At 37.5% G+C, this 22564-nt stretch overlaps 1 protein-coding gene across 1 annotated transcript in view; it reads left to right on the plus strand.

Moving 5' to 3' along the window:
* The window catches only part of Klhl1 (kelch like family member 1), a 382842-nt gene that overhangs the window by 325367 nt on the left and 34911 nt on the right, over positions 1-22564 (plus strand). The window contains exon 8 of the mRNA XM_004651015.2: positions 15079-15241. Coding sequence (XP_004651072.1) covers positions 15079-15241 — 163 coding nt within the window. The remainder of the gene's footprint in view (positions 1-15078; positions 15242-22564) is intronic.

Below are 22564 nucleotides of genomic sequence, written 5' to 3' on the forward strand. Positions count from 1 at the left end.
CTACTTGGGTCAGATCAAGCTAATTATAATACAATTCTGATGATGTCATTCTCATGATTGAAAACCTTGAGCAATTACTCTGATCTCACAAAATCCATTTTTTTCACTTGTTAGTTAATCAACATCTCTACGTTCTGATTCCTATTTCTTCATCATGATTGCCAACCTTTTTTTCTTTTTTAATATCTTTATACATTTTGGTTTACTGAGCACAATATTAAGATGGGATCCAATGTTCCAGAGATTTCTACAGGAAACACTCCTGAGTGATACAGACTGGGGAGCAGGTTCGGGTGGGGACATGGGCCCCATGTAACTCCTGAAAAGGCATATTGAGAAGAAGGTGAATAAGATTTCAAAAAATTTGCAGAAAGCAAGGTCTAGCAACTGTTTTGCAGGGGTATTAGAAATCATGAAAAAAAGTTTCCATTTCAGGGAGTGCCATGAAGTGCAGGAATGGGCCTGTGCAGGTAAAATAATCCACTCCACCATCATCTGGGAGTGATTCTAGGAAGGATGCCTCTGCTACAGATATATTAACGAATGCAGAGAGGCAGTGATTAATTATAATTGGATATGTTTTATATTTGTATATTGTGCTTTATGCATGCCTGTCTTTATACTTGTGCATGTGTGTGTACAAGTGTGCACATGTATGTGGAGGCTAGATGTAGTCTTCCTGTGTTTCTTTCTACCTTATATTTGGGAGACAGGCTCTCTCATTGAACAGAGCCCACAAATTTGTCTAGATTAGCTAGCCTGCAAGCCATAGGGATTCCTCTGTCTCTGCCTCCCCAGCATTGGCCAACAGCCACACTGGGGTCCTGAGGATCCAAATTCAAGCCTTCATGTTTACTGGGCAAACATTTTATACCCATACCTTCCCCCAACCCAGGACTTTCCCCAACCATGACTGAATACATTTTCATGGTTACTGTAATAACTAGGAACAATTTGCTTATGTACTCAGAACCATGGATACAGTTATTCATGTAATCAAGTTGAAAATATAGACCAATTATAGCAATGAATCAAATATTGAGTCCTCAGAGGTAATGGGGTACACTGGAGGAGTTAAATCTCCATATCCTTTACTAATTTGTCTACAATGATTATAAATATTGTAATTTTATTAGAAGGCTTAGGTTCTTGATACATTACTACAGTTATCTTCAATATCTTGAGTATATAAACTTAAAAATCTGTCAGAAAGTTTTCTAAATGTTTGAAAATGCATTACTCTACTCAATTCTTGGAACACACTATGGACTAGGTCCGTAAGTACTTCATTGTACAAATCAATAAACTGAAGCTCTGCTAAATGATATTTCTGAGGTTACCGTGTATAGCAGACAGATTCAGGTTCACTGAGATGAACTTCCACACCAGGCACAGTTATGGAGGAGGGGATATTTATTGAAGCTTACAGACCCAGGGGAAGTTCCTAAATGGCAGAAGAAGCTGGCCTGCCTTCACAGGACCAAGCAGAGAGAGGGACAGAAAAGCACAAGCTAAAAGCCTCACAGCACAGCACATTTCAGGAACTCCAGCTAGGCACATTTTGCATATCTTTAGGTTGAAATCTGAAACCCACCACCTCACTTTAAGACCCACCCAGTGACACTGCCTCCAGCCAGGTGGCTGCAGATGCAAACTACAAATAATAAAGAACTGAATATACTGGGGGCCATCTATTCAAACGACCACACCATGTTACCTAAGGTTTGTTGTCAACCTCATCTGTTTAGGAGTCTACAAACATACTTCTTGGTTAAGTCTCTGTAGCTGCTTTGAGGAAGGTGGAAGTCTCTTTTCCATACATAGTGAGCCCTTCCCACAGAATTGGTGGCCTTCCCAAAGGGGGTCTTTATGTAATGAAGCTCTGGGAGAAAAGAGCCCCTTCACCCCACCTGACTGCTGGCTGGTGCTGCTTGCTGATGAACACCTCCACTTGCATATGCATCTGTCCTGTTCAGCTCTTTCATTGGCCTTGGAACCAAGTTTCTTGAGATTTCTAGTGTGGACTGAAGATTAGCAGCTCTCCAGGAAGGTTTCAGGCCTTCAGTGCTGGACTGGGACTGCAGAGCCATCTGGCCATGGGGACTGAGCTGATACACGTTTCCTTGACTTTCAAGCCTTCAGAGTGATATGGTTGGACTGCTGTATGATAATCCCATAAGTTCTCTCTTTGATACAATTTGTTCTATTGGTTCTGTTCCTCTAGAAAATCTTGACTAATCCAGTCACATAGCAAGATAAATTTTTGAATAAATGGGATGTGGTAATAGAATAAATACACACATAAATACATCTTGAAGATATTTATTGAGTCCTCCATTTTTTTTATATTAGCTTCTATCATTTCAGGACAATATATAAGCATCTCTCACACACATTTATATCATGGTCATATTACTTTTTATAACAGGTATAATAATACATTTTGACAAAGAAGTGTAGTTACATCACATCTTGGATTATTTTACTAGCTCTGCCCTCCATTTAAGATGAAAAAAACGAAAGAAAGAAAGTCTTGCTGGAATATAAGGTTCTGCATTGTATTGTCTTTTTTTTTATTTACTTTTTTGTGGTGTGTGTGTGTGTGTGTGTGTGTGTGTGTGTGTGTGTGCATGTGTGTGTGAGATATGCATGCATGTGTGAGTGTGGGGAGGCCAGAGTTAGAGGTTTCACCTTGTTTGCAGAATCTCTCACTTGAATACGGAGCTCTCATTCAGCTAGTCTCCCCATCTAGAGTTCCCTTGAATGCTATTTGTTTCCCATAGATTATGGGTTTGAGTACTTACACCTGAGTCGGTAGTACTATGCCCACTTCCATATAGGAGGACGTGCATCACGGGGTTGTGAGCCGACCTGGAGGCGTGACTCCCCAGTCCTCTTGCCAGGTTCTCCTCTGCTTCCTCCCTACTCCTTTAGTGATTTGTGCGACAGCTGGCCTGCATGCTCCTGTATGGTTTTCCCACCATGACAGACTTACTCTAGGAGCTACAAACTGAAATGATTCCTTTCCTTCCAGAAATCGCTTCCATTTTTGTTCCAGCATCAAGAAAGTTACTGACATGCTGGCTGAGCCATCATCTTTATATCATTTGGTTGTTTAATTATCTGGCCTCATTATATATCCTGCTGCCCACCAAAAAGCTTCCACTTTTCCTGTCCTATGTGCCCTTTCACTGTTCCTCCGCTTCTTCTTCTTGCCTCAGTGCTTTTACACCTATGTTCTGTCTTTCACACATGATATTTCCAGTTGAAACTCACTCATTTTTCCCCAGATTTTCACTCAAGCATCACTTTTTTATCTTGCGAAAGAACATTTTCTTTCATCTTAGATTAAAGGTGAGGAGTGAGTCTATTCCCTTTTCATTCCCTATATACTCGGAGAGGACATGAGCATCAATTATACCATAAATTTTATAAAGTGCATCAATGATGAATGAATTCATGGAGGTGACACTGTATAGGAATAAATTTCAATGCTAGCTTGTTGATGAAATTTTACAACAGCCTTGACATGCATAAAATACAGCATGCTAGTACGTTCATACATAGACGCAGGCTATGGATCAAATATATCAATCCTGCAAGATAGGCAGATTATTGATTGGAGACAGTATGGCATTGTCACATTCCATTGTAGTAGTTACACTGTCTTCACTATATGTAAGAATCATTTGATACCTTAAATTATCTCTGCCTATACTTCGCCACAGTACAATCAAATTAGAATCTCTGTAACCTTCCACATATTAGTGACTTTCTTTCAGGACTTCCTAGTTGATTTCAACATGCAATCGATAATATCACAATTCTCAAAGAAAGACAAATGGAACATAACATATCTGAAATTAACAATATTACTTTTTTGTTAATCAAACAGTAAAAATTATTTTAAACCTACATGAACTTGTATAACTAGTGAAATTGTCTCTATGCAGCACAATGCATTGTGTTCTGTCATTTATCAATGATTGTAGGTAGCTTTTATCTTTCCATTTTGTTTATTTTTTGAATATTTGGATTTATGTATTTGCAAACAGAGAGAGACAGAGAGAAGGGGTGTGTTTCCAGCCCATGCAAATGAACTCCAGATGCATGCACCACTTTGTGCATCTGGCTTTACACGGGTACTGGGGAATCAACCCCAGGTTATTAAGTTTTGAAGGAAAGCACCTTAACTGCTGAGCCATTTCACCAACCCTAGAAGGTTTTTTTTTTGTTTGTTTGTTTGTTTTTCCAAGGTAGGGTCTCACTCTAGCTCAGGCTGAGCTGGAATTCACTATGTAATCTCAGGAGATGGGCCTTGAACCCACAGTGATCCTTGTACCTCTGCCTCCCAAGTGCTGGGATTACCACCATGCCCAGCCCTAGAAGTTTACTTTTTTCTTACAGTGTTACTGTAACAAATAACAAATAACATATTTTTCACTCTAAATTGCTGAATGTTAAAAAATATTTTTGATGGAGCCAGGCATGGTGGCACATGTCTTTAAATGCAGCACTCAGGAGGCAGAGGTAGGAGGATTGCCATGAGTTGAAGCCCACCCTGAGACTACGTAGTGCATTCCAGGTCAGCTTGGTCTAGAGCTCAAAAAGACAAATATAAAGGAGAATTTAGATATACCATCCTAATTTTGAAGTAGTTCTAGTTCAATTATTCATCCTTCTTAATAATACCCTGCAGGGGAATTAGAGTACCTGAAAATAAGGCAGCCAGAAATTTAAATTTCAAGGAGAGTTACAAGAATACCATTTTGGCTATAGGGAAGCTAATGTATCAATATTTTCTTGAAAATGATGTAACTTCCAAACATGGATTACTAAATAAATATCTAGTCTGGGATAGTTTAACTACAAATCATGATACTTGAGTTGCGAATTCTACACTTGGTTCTGCTCCTACACCTGGTATTCTCATTGGTTAAATAAACAAACTGTAAATTTTTAGAGTAATTTTTTGTGTTTATCATATGTACCCCTCCCACTACAGGCTCTATGATGGCTCCTGTAAATATACAGTATTCTTTATAAAGAAACATTTATTGAAGTAAATGGAAACTCAGGCAGAATGATTAGTTGCTAACAAATATTTTCTTGAGTTGAATATTTACTAGTTCTCATATATCAATTATTATGTTTGTTTTCTAGGTATCACACTTATTTTAACTTTAAATATTTTAAATGAATACAAAAACTATATTCTAATATTTACACCAAGCCTTATTAAATTTAGCCCTAAAATTTTTTTGACATAAACTTATAAACACAATTTTATTTATTTTTTATTGGTTCTAACGCATATTTTTATTTAATGTTAGATATTATACATCAGAACTTAAATTTTACATCACCGTTAGGATAGTCTTCTTAGCTTGTAATGATACCCTGCAACTCTTTTTTAAAAATATTTTATTTATATATTTATTTGAGAGAAAAAGGAAGAGAAAGACAGACAAAGAGGATGAGAGAAAAAGAGAGAGAGAGAGGGAGAGAGAGATTGGGTGCACCAGAGCCTCCAGCCACTGTAAAGGAATTCCACATGCATGCACCCTCTTGTGTGGCTTATGTGGGTTGTGGAGAATTAAGCCAGGATCCTTTTAGCCATAAAATTTTATAAAGTTATAGTTCCAGGCCTGGATAGATGGTTCAGGAATTAAGGCATTTGCTCACAAAGCCTAACAACATGGATTTAGTTCCCTAGTACTCATATCAATCCAGATGCACAAAATATTGCATCTATCTGGAGATTTTTTGTAGGGGCTGGAGGCCCTGGCACACCCATTCTCTCCATCTCTCCCACTGTTCTTCCTCTCCCTCTGCTTGAAACTAAATAAATAATGTTATATTCTTATAAGTAATATGTAATAATTATTAATTCCTACTGTTTCTAGTAATAAATGGTATTATATTAAATATTTTTTGGACAAAAAAGAAGATAATAAACTTCTTTGGTTGTGTAAAATTTACTCCTAATGATGTTTTATTTGACTAACCTGGTTATTTTGTTAAATATATTGAGAAAATTAAGGAATTTACAGTATGTCCACCTATGTTCTTTTATGATTTTTTGTTTGTTTGTTTTTTTGTTTTTTTTTTTGAGGTAAGGTTTCACTCTAGCCCAGGCTGACCTGGAATTCACTATGGAGTCTCAGGGTGGCCTCGAACTCACGGCGATCCTCCTACCTCTGCCTCCCAAGTGCTGGGATTAAAGGTGTGTGCCACCATGCTCAGCCTCTTTTATGATTTTTATATCCTCTTTATAACTAACGTGTGGAGAAAACAAGTAGAATAGTTTTCAAAAATTGGATTGCTGCATTGTGTAACTTCCTGTTGAATGTTTTACAGACATTAATTCATATAATCTTCAGTGCAACACAAGTTTATTTCTATAATTATAGCCCACTTTCATGATAAGGATTTTATAACATAATGAGGAATAAGACTATTTCCCATAAAAGTAGTAAATCCATAGGAAAATCTTCCACATAGTTCTAAGAAAGTGTTACACACAAAGCCTTAACAGTATTGACAGAGTGATACACTTGCTTTTACTATTTAACACTTATTTAAATATAAAGCTAAAAGGTAAGTTTCCAAATTTTAAGTTAATCCTTGAAGGAGGATTAGGATCTGTGTGAGGCTGCTCAACCATGAATACAATGATAAAATCTGAATTAAATGAACTAACCAAAGGTTTTAGGGCACAAGATAAGGCAATCTAGACTTGAAGTATGGGATTCAAAACAAAAAGGCTATAAAAATAGACTCAAAACTTATGTCTGACTTCTCTAAGCCTTTATATCTTGATGTCAACCAAGTAAGGAGACAATTAGGCAATCAAGGCCTTCTGCAGTTTCTGAATAACAGAGGTATAAGGTAGGGTTGAGGACTTTCAGGAAGGAGCATATTAAGGGATACAGGTAATAGAAAGAAGGAACTCGATAAAATGAAAGAGCAAGAGCATCTTCCTGTCTCCTTCATGTTACAAGGACTTTTTATCTTAGAAATTGTCATCAAATCTTGCTCATGTGTGAGCTCCTTCACTCAAGTGAGCCTTATTTGATAACCTCACCATCTTTTTTAACAAAATGACTGCTATATAACATACTTCTTTCAAAATTGAGATCAAGGAGCATGGAGAACTGAATCAGCATGTAAGGTGATTGCCTGCAAAGCCTAAGGACTGGGTTCAGTTCCTCAGTACCCATGTAAAGCCAGAGGCCCAAGGTGGCACATGTGTTGGTAGTTCATTTGCAGTGGCAAGAGACCCTGGCATACCCTTTCTCTCTATTGCTCTAGCTGGTTCTCTCTCTCTCTCTCTCTCTCTCTCTCTATCTATCTATCTATCTATCTCTAGTCTGTCTCACTGCTTGAAAAAAATAATAATAATTGTTTGTTTTGTTTGTTTTTCGAGGTAGGGTTTCACTCTAGTCCAGGCTGACCTGGAATTCACTATGTAGTCGCAGGTGCCCTTAGACTCACAGTGATCCACCTACCTCTGCCTCCCAAGTGCTGGGATTAAAGGCATGCACCACCACACCTGGCTTTCAAAAATTATTTTTGAAATTGCTATCAACATTATGGGAAAGAAAGTATGGAGGATTCTAAACATAGAAAAACATACATTTTTAAGAATAAACAGGAAGAATGAAGCAAATATATGATGGTTTGAATCAAATGTCCCCCATAAATGCATGTGTTTGGAATGCTTGGTATACAAGTAGTAGAGCTTTGATGGAGAATCTGTGTTACTGAGGTCAGACGCTGGAGTGCTATAGACAGCTCCTTAGTGTCAGACCCGGGGTTACCCCCCTGCCAATTTGACACCCGCTGTGACAGGATTGTGATGTCCAGCCTCTGTTTTACCATCTCTTCCTGCCATCATGAAGCCAAAATAAACTCTTTCCTCCCATCAGCTGCGTGTGTCCAGGCATTTTATCACAGTAATGCAAAAGTAACTACAACACGAATATAAAAATTCATCTAATAAAATCAGTCACAAAATAAATATGAGTACATTAAATACTATTCAAAGATAACACATTAGAACTAAAAGAACATTTGTGTAGTGACATAATATTTAAAAAATTATAATTGAAATAAATTAATTAAAAAACAAATAACTACTAACAAATAAATATGCAATAGCAAAATAACCATTTCACAAGTAAGTAGTAAGGGAGCATACTGATAATGACATTAAGATAAAATAAGCTAGAAAAACTAGTGATATGATGACTATATTGGAGGAAATAACATATACTACTTATATATTTGATGAAATCCAGGTTATTATTAGGGAATTCTCTTAAATCTATATTCTATTGTACTTGAAATCTGAAAAAAAACTGTACATTTCTAAAGGCATATGATTTACTCATATTAAACCAAGAAGATAGAAATAGTTTACACACATCACAGTGAGATGCAAACTATAGATATGTGTCCAAACAAAGAAAAGGCCAATCCTGGATGGAATCACTTCTAAATTCTATAAAACTTGAAGAATTATTTCTAAAACCCTTTAACAAACAGTAACCATAAAACATAATTTTAAAAAGCTGAAAAGCATATACCAAGATCATTGTATGAAGCCAAAGTTAATTTCATACCAAAATAGACTAAGACCATAAGACAAAATGAAAACAACAGTTTAATTTCCCCCAAGAACATAGACAAAAAATATTTCTATGGGCTTGTGTGGATTGCTGATTCAGTCAAGTGTTTGCCTTAGTGTCAAAAGTTTCTCAAGTTGATCGCCAGTATTCACACATGCAGAGCATCGTGTGTTAGAACTGTAATCCCAGTGCTGGGGAGGAACAGACAGATGCTGGAGTTTTCTCTCCAACCATTAGAGCTTCACCAAAGGGCTGCAGGGGAGTAACAGACACTGTCTCAAAAAAGATTGGCAGCTGGGCATGGTGGCACATGCCTTTAATCCCAGCACTGGGCGTGGGGGGCAGAGGTAGGAAGATCATCGTGAGTTCTAGGCCACCCTGAGACTATATAGTGAATTCCAGGTCAGCTTTTCCTGGAGCAAGACCCTACCTTGAAATAGCAAAAAATAAAATAAGAGAGAGAGAGAGGGACAGAGAGAGAGAGATTGTATAAGAAGAAGAGGATAACACCTAAGAATGTTGCACACAGCTGCACATGCATCTGAATGCCCAAGTACACACACAAAAATACACACACACACACACACACACACACACACACACACACAAATCCACATACACAAATAACACATGCAAAAGCAAATCTTTATTAAAATATTTTCAAACTAAATTCTAAAACATGTAAAGTTCAAACATTATTGATGTGGAATTTTAAGGTCCAGTAGGTTCTATATAGACTTGTGAACCCCAATTTGAGGTCCTTATCATATTTAACAAAAAATGATAAAAATAGACATAAGGAGGATAAATTATGAATTATTGAGTTTATTTAGGGAGAAATCATAACAGGAGATTTTTTAGGGAAAATTAGAAGTCAGGGAGGAAGCTAGTTGAAAGACTTCAGCAAGAGAATCCACCTTTTCCAGTTGGGAAGGGAGAGGAAAGACAGAGAGACATGCAAGCATTGAAGAAAAAGCATAAAAGCCCAAAATATCTTTATCAAATAACAGTCAAGAAAGGATTAAGAAATAGTGAAGGACTCTTCCATCAAAAATAAATCATACATGTGGTCAAAGTGAGAAAAGAGACCAAAGTATAACACAGACGTCAAGAAGAAAAATATCAAGCTAAGATATGCATTCTCCTTCCTAGCACTGGGTAGGAGAAAGACAAACTTAAATGGCAGCTCCAGCCAGGTCACAGGGAAGGCTGGGCCATGTAGGCAACCTCCTATTATAAGGATGAGACATCCAACTAGGGTTAGACTCATAAGACTCAGGTGCGTAAAGAGATTCATTACTGGTTTATGGACTCCAGGAGAGTGACCCAGGGGCCAAGATCTGACTGGCTTGTGCTTGTCCAAGAAAGGCTGAGCTGAGGAAGAAGCAGGAAGATCTTCGTGTGTCACTGGAGGCTATTTTAAGGAAGAAAGGGTCAGACATAAGTTTCAGTTTGGCTAGGACACACAGAATGGTACCCACTTGTTTCCTCTTTGGGCTTCTGTCCTTATCTACCTGTAAAATAAAACTACCTTAATACAGCTCTCCTTTTTAACGATGAAGTTGTTTTTAACCCAGAGATAGAGGACTGATCCAAAGATGAATGTAATGGTATAGCCTAGTAGATTGAAGGCCAATAATTGCATGATCATCTCCAGAAATGTAGGAAAGGTATTTGACAAAGTCAACATCCCTTTATGACAAAATTCCTCAAGAAAGCAGGAATAAAAAGAATGTGTTTTAACCGAATGAAGGCTATATATAAGGCAATTCTGTGGATAACATTATATTAAATAAGGAAAAAAACAGATTTCCTTCTAACATCTGGAATGGTATAAGAGTGTTTTATAGGTTTGGGATTCACAGTGAAAGAGAGAGACAGGTTTTTGTTTGTTTGTTTGTTTGTTTTCAGGACAAAATTTTATTTAATGCCAGGAGAGACTAGAGGGATCCTCAACAACGGTGGGCCTGGAAGGACATAATGCTAAAATCCACTAGTGGAGGAAGTGGGAGGTGGTGACTTCAGGGGCTTTGCAGGAAGAGGAGAATTGCAACTGAGAGAGGGAACATCTAATAGGAATCCTCTGGAGTGCCTGCAGAAACTTCCTCAGGGAAGTGATGTTTAGATTGTCCCATACCCACTCTAGACCACAGGTATTGGCTGCAAGGAAGTCTTCTTTTCCAAGTCACGGGGCAGTAAGGCTGAGCCAGTTTTCTAATGCATACATAGTGATTGTCTGGTCCTGGGCTCACCTGAGAAGAGGCAGCTTTCTGGAAATCTGGCAGTGCCCACGACCTCCACTCTTACTCCACACAGTGTTTGACGTCTTAGAGCAATGAGATAAGATGCAGGAGTAGCAGGGATAAAAGTCCTCCACCCACAGTTTGTTTCCAAAAAATTAAAAAGTAAAAGAAATGCTTAAAAATGAACCTTAAAGAAGGAGGCAAAAGATTTTTATACTGGTAATTTTTAAGACAGTGAAGACAAAAATTGAATAAGACTTAATAGTTAGAAAAACCTTCCATTTTCATTGATTAACATAATCAATATTGTGAAAATGTGTATTATTATCAAAAGGGAGATACAGATTCAGTGTGATTTTCATCAAAATTTTTAAATATATATATCTTTTTCTTTTTCTTTTCTTTTTTTTTTTTTTTTTTTTTTTTTTTGAGGTAGGGTTTCACTCTACTCCAGGCTGACCTGGAATTTACTATGTAGTCTTAGGGTGGCATTGAACTCACGACAATCCTCCTACCTCTGCCTAGAGAGTGCTGGGATTAAAGGTGTGCACCACCATGCTGTCCTTAAAAATATTTTTTATTTACTTATATATTTTATTTGCTATAAAAGAGTGGAAAAAAGAGAATGAGAGTTAGAGAGATAGAGAGGGAGAAAGAGATAGAGCAAGCAAGTGCGCCAGGGCCTCCTGCTGCTGCAAAGAACAGGAGATGCAAGTTTTCTGAATTGCTCAGCCCCCACCTCCACGCCAGTGAATCTGGGGTTTTAGAGTTCAGGAAAAGTTTACAAACTACAAACTGAGTAGGAGGTGCTGTTCTTAACTAACGGATGAGACTAGACTAGATCAGAAGCTGAATTATGTGTAGGTCTATTCCTAGCTGACTACCTTAATCATGCCTCACCCACCTCCCACCAAAATGTAAATGGAATTCTTCACAAAGCTAGAAATAAAAATCAATCCTACAATTCATGTAGACACACAGAGCACTGTAAATAATTGAAGTGCAAAGATAGTGCTATAAAAACTGACACTGGAATCAAGTAAACATAGTAGAAGAAACAGAAAGAAAGTCATGCAGCCTCGGCTGCCTTTTTTAATAAAGATATTAAAAATGCACGTTGAAAACATGGCCATCTCTTCAAAAAATGGTACTTGGAAAAGTGGATATTCACATGCAGTAGATTTAAATTATATCTATATTTATCATTTAGCATAGATATCAAAATATAGACCTGGAGAGATAGATTAATGGTTAAGGCACTTGCTGGCGAAGCTTAAGGACCCAGGTTTGATTATTCAGTACCCACTTAAGCCAGATGCATGTGAGGGCACATGAGTCTTGAGTTTGTTTGCAATGGCTAGAGGCCCAGGCATGCCTATTTTTTTTTTCTCTCTCTCTCATAAATAAATAAAATAAATTATAGAAAATATAAAATAGATTAAAGACATTAACCTAAGACTGAAAGCAGTAAAAGTGTTAGAGAATAAACATAATTAAAATACCAAAAGATATAAGTATAGGCCTTGACTTTCTGAAGATGACTCCAATAGGCTAGAAAACAATGTCAAGAATTGAAAAATTAGATCATGTGAGGTTAGGAAAAAATTCTGGGCAGTAAAGGAAACATCCAATTAAGTGAAGCCATAGCTTACAAAGAAGGAGAAAATCTTTACCACTTCAACATCAGACAGGGTAATAAGATCTAGAATAGATAAAGAACTACAAAAACTATTAATCACCAAAATAAAAGTAATATATTAAGTTAATAGGCTAGCAATCTGAATTGGTATTTGTCAAACAAAAGAAACACAAATGGGTAACACATTTTTTAAATATTGATCCACAACCTTAGCCATCACAGAATGCAAATTAGCCTCCTTGAGATCCACTATCATTTCCACAGAATGAGTAGCATCAAGAACATAAAAGCAAATACTGTGGAGGTGGAGCAAGATGAATGCTTAAAAACTGGTGCTGGAATATAAAATGTTGTCAGTATTTTGATAATCAGTATAAAAGTTGTTTTTTTTTTTAATTAAAAATGCAACTACCATATGATCCTTTGGTCCTATACCCAAAGGATTTGTAAATCACACCACAGAGATGTTTGAACACACTTTTTTTTTTTTTGGCTGCACTATTCACAATAGCTAAGAAACCAACCTAAATGCCAATGAATAGAAAACTGAATTAAGAAAACATGGTACACATAGAAAATAAAATTTTGTTCAGTTCTAAAGGAAAAAAATCAGGTTTGCTGGAAAACGAGTGGAATGGGAAATAGTTATATTAAGGTACAACAAAGACTCAGAAAGACAAATTTTACATTTTCTGTCATACACAGATGCTAAATATTAATTTTATATATGTGTGTGTATGAATATGTACATAGGTACTGAGAATAGAAAGGGAACCCTTAGATGGGAAAAATAAATCTTCAATATGAGGACTAATAGAATACATGTGACATGAAAGCCGACGGAAAGGCTGGGAGAAGAGAGGAGCTGGGATGAAGACCAATAAGAAAGAACACAGTGTGTATGAAAGCACCTTAAGGGAATTTATTACATTCCATGATAATTTAAAAAATAATAACATGCAAAGAGAACGGTAAAGTTTGTTTTACAAAGGCTGGGTGAAGAGTTCAGTGGCATAGTATTTGTCTAGCATGTTCAAGATATTGTATTTGACTAATAAAACTATACACATTCACAAAAATCTGTGGAGCTATTAGGGAATTATTATCTATACTCAATAAAGTTATCAAACTATTCATAATTTTTGCAATTCAATTAAAATGTGGCAGGCTGTGTCAGTGTATTCCCAAAAATGTGTACAAAAATTATGAAGAATGTTTTCTTAGTCCTCACCTGAGTAAAAGTAATATGACAAAGAAATATCACTGCTTGCTTACCAAGGTATCTAAGATTACAAATAACATACTCACCATTTTTAGTGAGATTCTAAGATGATAAATAGTACAAAAATAGGATAAAAATTATTTTAAGGTAAAATCTTTGAATAAATGTCCACAGTACCATAGGTATAAAATAGGACTTCACATGTATATGGGAAGATTTCACATATCAAGATCAATAGTATATTCAAATATTCAACAACTGATCAACATTCAGGAAAGCTCATCTATGAAGAAGAGAACTTATTGGTATATTAATTAGTGGGAGTTGTATTACACCCTCTTTTGATGGCTTACTATTAATTATGTTGTTCCAAATTACTTGTGATTTCAGCTAATAATATGGCAGACATATTTTTTGTATTATAGATCAGTTTCTTATCTAGTTATTAGACAGTAAAAACAGAGAAGACACTACTGTAAAATGAAAACTGATCACATTCCGCTGAATAATAGTAATCTTGCTGTAAAGAAAGGTAATGTGCAATGTAGAAATACTCTTCAAAAGTGGAGGTACAAGTCATAACATCTTTGATCTGTAGATTGCCTTCCTCACATGGTCACAAATCTATTTCCTTTCATGAGTCATGTAGGTCATAAGAGTCATAGCTCAAATTTTGCTGTTACTTTAGTGGAATTATTTGATTGATAGATTATTTCTACTTTTTCACAATATTACAATTCCCTTCTTCCCTTCCTACTTCCCTTAATCTCTCCCTCTCTCTCCTTCTCCCTCCTGTGAGAAACTCATTGGCAAACTTTCTTCCTCATTGTCCCTGTGTTGGAATTACACCTGTACTACCACCCCCAGAAACATGGTTAAATAATTGTTTAGCTACCACAGTCTGTGTCACATAAGATTGTAGGTTTGTACCATTTTCAATTTTTGAAATATCAATGTGAAAGAAATCCCATCCATTATTTTATTTTTAGTTTTGGCTTTTATTCTGATTTGATAAGGACATAACACATTACCTATCATCCTAAGAGGTTTAAAAATATATATTATTTTATTTGAGGGGGAAAGAAAAGAAAGAGAGAGAGGGGCAGATAGAGAAAGAGAATGGGTATGCCAGGATCTCTAGCCACTGCAAATGAACTCCAGACACATTCACCACTTTGTGCATCTGGCTTATGTGGGCACTGGGGAATTGAACCTGGGTCCCTAGCCTTCACAGGTAAAAGCCTTGTTCTCTAAGCCATCTCTCTAGCTCTCCTAACAGATTTTTAGGTGTGAAATGTGACATTGTTATCTATAGTCACGTACTTTTCTTCACCAATTTAGGAGTCACAGTGCTTGAAGGCCCAATATATGCGGTGGGAGGCCATGATGGATGGAGCTACCTGAACACAGTGGAGAGATGGGATCCCCAGAGCCAGCAGTGGACGTTTGTAGCCAGCATGTCCATTGCTCGGAGCACAGTTGGAGTAGCAGCACTCAACGGCAAGTGAGTATATTTGTCTTTAACTTCTTTATTGGTGAGGGGAAAAAAAAATCACTGAGTGGATAGTCATCATTTATAACTATTAATTTTCTACCCATGATGTTGGATAGAAACCAATATTTCTTGACATTTCTTGACATTTGATAATTCTTGATCCTTAAAACATTTAAATATATTTCATGACAGCATGTATGGAAAACATTTCTAGTAGTCTTTAAAAGACTACTAAATATTGGGTGTCTAATGTTTATGTTTTCATCACTATACCAGTCTGTTCACTTTCCCAGCAACTATCTTCCTATTTCCCTTTGATTTTGGAATGTTTAGGGTAAGTGTTAATGGCATTTGGGACTTGTAGTACTTTGTCAGAGGTTGTGTTCTGTCCTCTGCACTCTACAATGTTTTGCAGTGTTCTAGACTTCCACCCACAAAACGACAGCCCACCTTCATTTCAGTGTCAAAGCAAAGTATGTCCACATATTACCTAATATCTACCATGGGAATGAACAAACTACAACCACCTTCATTCTGCATGGCCCTAAACAAAGTTTAAGAGCTCCTCATCCAAGCAGCTGCAAACACTTCAGCTCTGGTCTCCCTTTTTCTTTTTCTCGCACATTTTGTTTGCTAAATCTTCCAAAACTATCCTTATAAAGCTCACATGCTTGCAAAGTTTTGTGTAAGCAATGTGAATCTTTCTGCAAAGGGACTCCTGGATGTTTGTCCTGCCTACTTTACTTTTTCCACCATGCATCAGACAAATTGTCCTTGAGCTATGATGTCAATATACCAAAACCTAAAGTAACTCAGTGACTCTGTGCTCTTTCCTTTGTGCGAGATGCTATTGAAATCAATCATTCAGTACCAGGATCTTCCTCTCCCATCAGATTCTATTTCAAATTTTGTCCATGTGCCAGTCCTTTGAAAAAAAACACAACACCACACACTTTCCCATACTCTGTTTATTTCTCTTGTCATAAATCATATTATACTTTTAAATATGTTTAATTTTTTAAAATTTATTTTCAAGCAGAAAGAGACACTGAGAAGAGAGACAGAGATGCAGAGAGGGAAAGACAGAGGGAAGGAGGGAGAGAGAGAGAAAGAGACAGCAGACCAGGCCCTCTACCCACTGCAAACAAACTCCAGAGGCATGTGCCACATTGTGCATCTGGCTTTTACATGGGTACTGGGGAATTACACTTGGATTGTTAAGCTTTGCAGGAAAGTCCCTTAACTACTGAGCCATTTCTCCAGACTCAAATTATGTTATTCTTTTTGGCTTCTTCTTTTAATTGCCACATACATTTAATTAATGTGATTGTGTCTGCTTCATTCATTGCATGTCACTGGGCATAGAATAAATCATTATGCCTATTGAATAATATTAAATAGAATTCTCTATCAAATTTAATTACTCTTACCTTTTGAAATTCTATTTTTTCCTAAAGGTCAATATTAACGTACATTTAAAATATATTTTTTTTCTCTCAATTCAATTGCACAGAAAATGGTTTATGTACATACACTAAATGTTACTAATGTCTGATTATTTATATTAATTGCATTTATGACTATATAGGTTTCTATTATTTGACAATTCCCAATATAGTTGAAGTTGGACATCAGTATGTTTGTATATGTCAAGGTATGTATAGATTGATCTCCAAACACCTTGAGATACTATCACTGCTCCATTATCTATCATTTCATGCTTTCTGGGATTTGCCTATACTGGGAAGAGCCAGAAGACTACAGCCTCCAGGCTGGCTAAGAACTTTGGAATCCAGTCTCATGGGGAACTCCACCATGCATACTAGCCTGGGGACTCAGTAGCAGTGGGAACATGTGTAGTACTCGGGTGCAGATCTAGCGTTAGGGTATGACAATGCATCTGATCCATATTCCTGATTTTCCTGATTTTGCACCTGTCTTCATGCTGCACTTCCTGTAACACAGGGAAGGGTTGACCCAGATAATTTAAACTTGACCCCTACACTTTCCTTTATGTCTTTCAACTCTATGCAATACTAGGATGCTAAAATATCCCACCTGGTTTCATTAGCTATTTTGAAGACTTATTGTATATATAATACAAATATATTTTATATATAATACGAATATATATGTATATATGGGCAATGGTTTAAGATAACATTTCCTTGGGGAAAATGCTGGAAACACTATTTCAGCATATAATTAGTGTTGTCCCATATTCTAGTACTCCATGCTTTTAAATATTTTATGATTTATTTGTTTATTTATTTATTTATTTGGAAGAGAGAAAGAAAGAGAGAGAGATAATGAATAGATACACAGGGCCACAAGCCACTGTAAACGAACTCCAGATACATGTGCCACTTTATCAATCTGGCTTTCCATAGGTACTGCGGACTTAAACCTGAATCCTTTGGCTTTGTTGGCAAGGTCCTAATTTTATATTTGTAATCTTTATTCAGTCTTGAGATAGTTATATCAAACTCTAATACCTAAAGAAAATTAGCATTTTGGCATGTGCTTGTGAGTGAGTGGTGACCATGCATGAGTGTCTATGTGTTCTATGCACATGAGTGCACAGATTTGCACAAGCACATGCATATGCATGCATGTGGAGATCAGAGGTTAACACCTAGTGTCTGCATCCCTCATTCTGCATTCTATTTACTGTGGCAGGGTCTAGCTAGTCATCTTGCCCCTTGGGTCTCCTGGCTGTGCCTACAGGGAACTGGGATTGTAGAAGGGTCACAATACCTACCCAGCGTTCATGTGGGACTGCATATCTGAACACTGATCCCCATGCCTGCTTAGAAAGGGGCAAATGCGTTATGCACTCAGACAGCTCTCCTTATTGATTCCAGACTTACAGGTGCTGTATACAGAATAAAAGGAATGATATATCAGCTTCTGAGGAATGTTGATACTTGTCAGAAGGAGCAATTTTTAAAATCCTTTTTAATAGATAATTTTAATATATGAACATATTGCATTTTGATCACAATCCCCTCCCATTACCTATGTCTCCTCCATTCCACTTGTTTTTCCTTTCCTGTTAGTTGTTAGTCTTGTTAGATCATTTTTAAATCTCCTCTATCAAACTTGATGGAATGTTTATGTGCTCAATATTATGCAGGTCTTGTGATGATAATGACAGCCACTGTGAACTTATGAATGCAATTTCCTGTTCAAGTCTGTTGTACAGCTTTCCAAAAAACTTCTGCACACCATTTAGCTCTTATGTTCCTTTCCATCCCTCTTCCAAAATGTTTCCTGACCCTTGCGACTTCAAGGAGTGATATAGCTTGCATCATTTAGTTCAGACAACTCCACAGTCACTTAGTAGCAGCACTTGGCTAAGTTTAGATTCTCCCATGGTGTCCCCACCATGGGGAAAATAAATATTCTTTGATAAAATGTGAAAGTGGCTTTAACCTATGGGCAAAGCATAAAAATGTAGAAAGAAATTTGATGGGTATGTGTGATGGTGTGAATCAGATGTTCTCCCCCCGCCACCCCCGCCACCCTCACATATTTTGAACATTTCTGTGAAGCTCATGGCAGTTTGGTAAGTAAAGCCTTACTGGAGGATGTGTGCTGTCTGCTGCAGGCTATGGGGTGTCACAGCTAGCTGTCCCTTGCCAGAGTTCTGCTCACTCTCATGTTACTGTTTTCTTCCTGCTATGGCAAGAAAGTGATGACCAGCCTCTGTTCTGCCATCTTCCCTTTCACCATGAAGCTTCACCTTGAGACTATAATAGAAAAATAAATACTTTCCTCCCTCAACTTCAAAATAACTACACCAACACAACTTATCCATTTAGGCAAACATCAGTAGCATTGTCTTCCTTACCTTCCATCCTGGAAGATTTTTGACTAGGTTTTCAGTACTAGAGATGATTCCTTCCTACGTAAAAGTCCTCAAATTCAATCAGGAGCAATTTGTTATCCACATAATGGTCATGTTGCTATTGCGCCTTTGAACACACATCTTTCCTGGCTGGCCAATTGTGTAGTTTGCAGGGTCCACTGCTAGTTAAGACTGTTGACTTTTCCTCAAGAAGCTTGCATAGCACTTTCCAGCATTACGACATCTAGCCACAGTGATAAAGCTTGTAGGTAAGTTACAGCTTGATGTCTTAGCGTTTTCTAACTGAAGCATATTATTTTCATCAGCATTTGGGTCTTACAATCTAGTTCTGGTGGGCAACAAAGCACATTGACAGTAGTTTGTATTATTTTGTGGGCCTCCCCTGGCAAGCAACACATTGGGGTTATATCCCAACCCTGATAATTAAAAAATTATTTTACCAACTTTCAGTCTGGACTCATTTGTAATTTATGTAAAAGTAGTTTCTTGGAATTGTTTCTATGTGGAGTGGTTATGTCCCATCGTCTATACTCCTACAAGTGTAAATTGTCTTGTCCTGCACTTTGGAGTAACTACCACTGAAAGACATTTTTTTTTGTTAATATTTTCATTTTTAACATACAGGATGTATGTAATAGTGACATCAATTTTCTATGTGTCCTTATTTACTATTCAAAGGAGTTTTATATATTCTAATGTTGTTTTCCATTAAGAGTACTCAGTTTTCAAGTTAGTAGCACAATTTCTCATATTTTATATTGAAATTTGAAAGAAAAATCATTTTGCATGCATAGCTACATAATTATCTGTTACTAGAGAGTAAAAGATATAGTAATGGTATGCCTACTGTTGCAGTCTGGTTCGCATTGCTGGTAGAAATCACCCAACCAAGAGCAGCTTCTGGGAAAAAGAGGTTTATTTGGCTTACAGGCTCGAGGGGAAGCTCCACGATGGCAGGGGGAAACAATGGCATGAGCAGAGGGTGGACATCACCCCCTGGCCAACATAAGGTGGAACACAGCAACAGGAGGGTGTGCCAAACACTGGCATGGGGAAACTGGCTATAAAGCCCTTAAGCCCGCCCCCAACAATACACTCCCTCCAGGAGGCATTAATTCCCAAATCTCCATCAGCTGGGAACCTAGCATTCAGAATACCTAAGTTTATGGGGGACACCTGAATCAAACCACCACATTCCGCCCCTGGCCCCCATAAACTGATATCCATACATGATGTAAAATACAATGCTTTCAGTCTGACTTTAAAAGTCCCCATAGTTTTTATCAATCTCAATGATGTTCATACATCCCCATAGTTCAAGATCTTTTAACTGAGCCATAATACCAAAATATAACCTCAAAAACCCAGAATGGCACAGAATAAATATTCACACTGCAATAGATGGCATTGGGCATAGCAAAGAAACATTCAACCAATACAAGATTTAAAACAACCAGGGCAAACATCAAACTCTGTAGCTTCAAGTCCAGCAACTCAAACCAGTGACAAATCTTCAAGTCCGATAATGCTAACCAGCAACAAGTCTCTGGCATTCCAATTCCGCCCCTCCAGCTAGGCTACTCACAGTCCTGGGAAACTTCATCGGGGCCGGCAGCTCCTCGGCAGCCATCTCATGGTCCCGGCATCTCCACTGGGTCTCCACTGCAAGCCACGGTTCATCCTCATGGCCCCATGGGGTCTCTATGCAGGCAACCAGCAAACCTGCTTCACACTGCCCATGGCCATTTCCAAAACAAAACCGTGTTACAAACTCAATGACCCTCTTTCCAGAATTTCTTATACTCCACGATACCAGGTAGGGTGCCAATTTGTTAATCCAGGGGGGATTAAAGCAGACTTTGAAGAACAGGACACTCCTTCAGCACTCAGACCCCTTCCAAAGAGTTGACATTCTTCTTGTTGCCCTAGCGCAGGTCAGCTAGCCCAGTCTCAAAGGTTGTTATCTCTCACTTGCAGCTGAACGGGCAGCAGTTCACCCAAAGATGTTTTTCTTTCTGTGCCATATCCCTCTGCACACACCAGTTCATTTCTACGCAAAGCAACCCTGCACAACTTCTCAGGACATGGGCATAAGAGCAAGCTTCTCACACAAACTGCTAGCCCAGTCCAAGCAAAGCTCTTTCTCGCCCTCATAAACCAGACCTCACAGTCCATAGTTCTTACTGCCTTCAGGTCTTTCAGCTCTGACCAGGATAGACCATCAAGCTGTACTTACAGCACTGCAAAGCATCTCTTAGGCCAAGGTTTCAACTCCTTCCACATTCCTCTTGAAAACCAGCTCCAAAAGGCCAAAGCCACAGCCAGGTGTCTAGCAGCAACCCCACTCCTCGGTACCACTTTACTGTTGCAGTCCGGTTCACATTGCTGGTAGAAATCACCCAACCAAGAGCAGCTTCTGGGAAAAAGAGGTTTATTTGGCTTACAGGCTCAAGGGGAAGCTCCACGATCGCAGGGGGAAACAATGGCATGAGCAGAGGGTGGACATCACCCCCTGGCCAACATAAGGTGGAACACAGCAACAGGAGGGTGTGCCAAACACTGGCATGGGGAAACTGGCTATAAAGCCCTTAAGCCCGCCCCCAACAATACACTCCCTCCAGGAGGCATTAATTCCCAAATCTCCATCAGCTGGGAACCTAGCATTCAGAATACCTAAGTTTATGGGGGACACCTGAATCAAACCACCACACCTACTTACCTTAATTTTTATAATTTTAATTTTCATATTTCTAACAAATAACAGCATTTCTTCAGTAGTTACTTAAATATAAATATGTGTATAATAGTTAATTTGTTTAGTGATTTGTTTCTTGCCTAATATAATCATAGCAGAATAACTTTTTGTCTTATTTAGAAAATGTATGTCTAATTGACACAGGAAATTTTCCAAACATAGAAGTCTTCTCTGTCTTTCATTACCTTAGTTTATTTTTCACACCATGTAATGAAAATATGCACACATTAATTTTTGAATGTATGGCATATTTTATTTTATATTATTTTAAAAATTATCCTGCCTTAGTGTTTTCTGATTATTTCTTATGACTTTAAAGCATACAAACTATAATAAATATATTGCTGAAAGTAAACAGGAAAATATGTGAATGAATAATCTTGTAACAATTTTTACAAGTGGTTATAAATAAACTCTTAGTTTCATTTCTTGATATTTTTGAATTTACTTTGCATTCAGGTGAATTAATTACTCAAGTTTTATTCTTTTCAGCTAGAATGGCATATCTGCAGAAATTCAATTTGCACCTGTGCCAACATTTATGCCAGATATTGATACTACTTAAAGGTCTTATTCATGAAATTCTTTACATTTTAACTAAGTACATATTCTTAAATTTTATCCTTTTATATGATGCCGATTTGGATGGTTTCATTTTGTACTTCAAACAACTTTTTCCTTTAAATCACAATAACGCAGGTGTCAT

This window comes from Jaculus jaculus, chromosome 3 (genome assembly GCF_020740685.1).
Source record: "Jaculus jaculus isolate mJacJac1 chromosome 3, mJacJac1.mat.Y.cur, whole genome shotgun sequence".
Lineage (NCBI taxonomy): Eukaryota > Metazoa > Chordata > Mammalia > Rodentia > Dipodidae > Jaculus > Jaculus jaculus.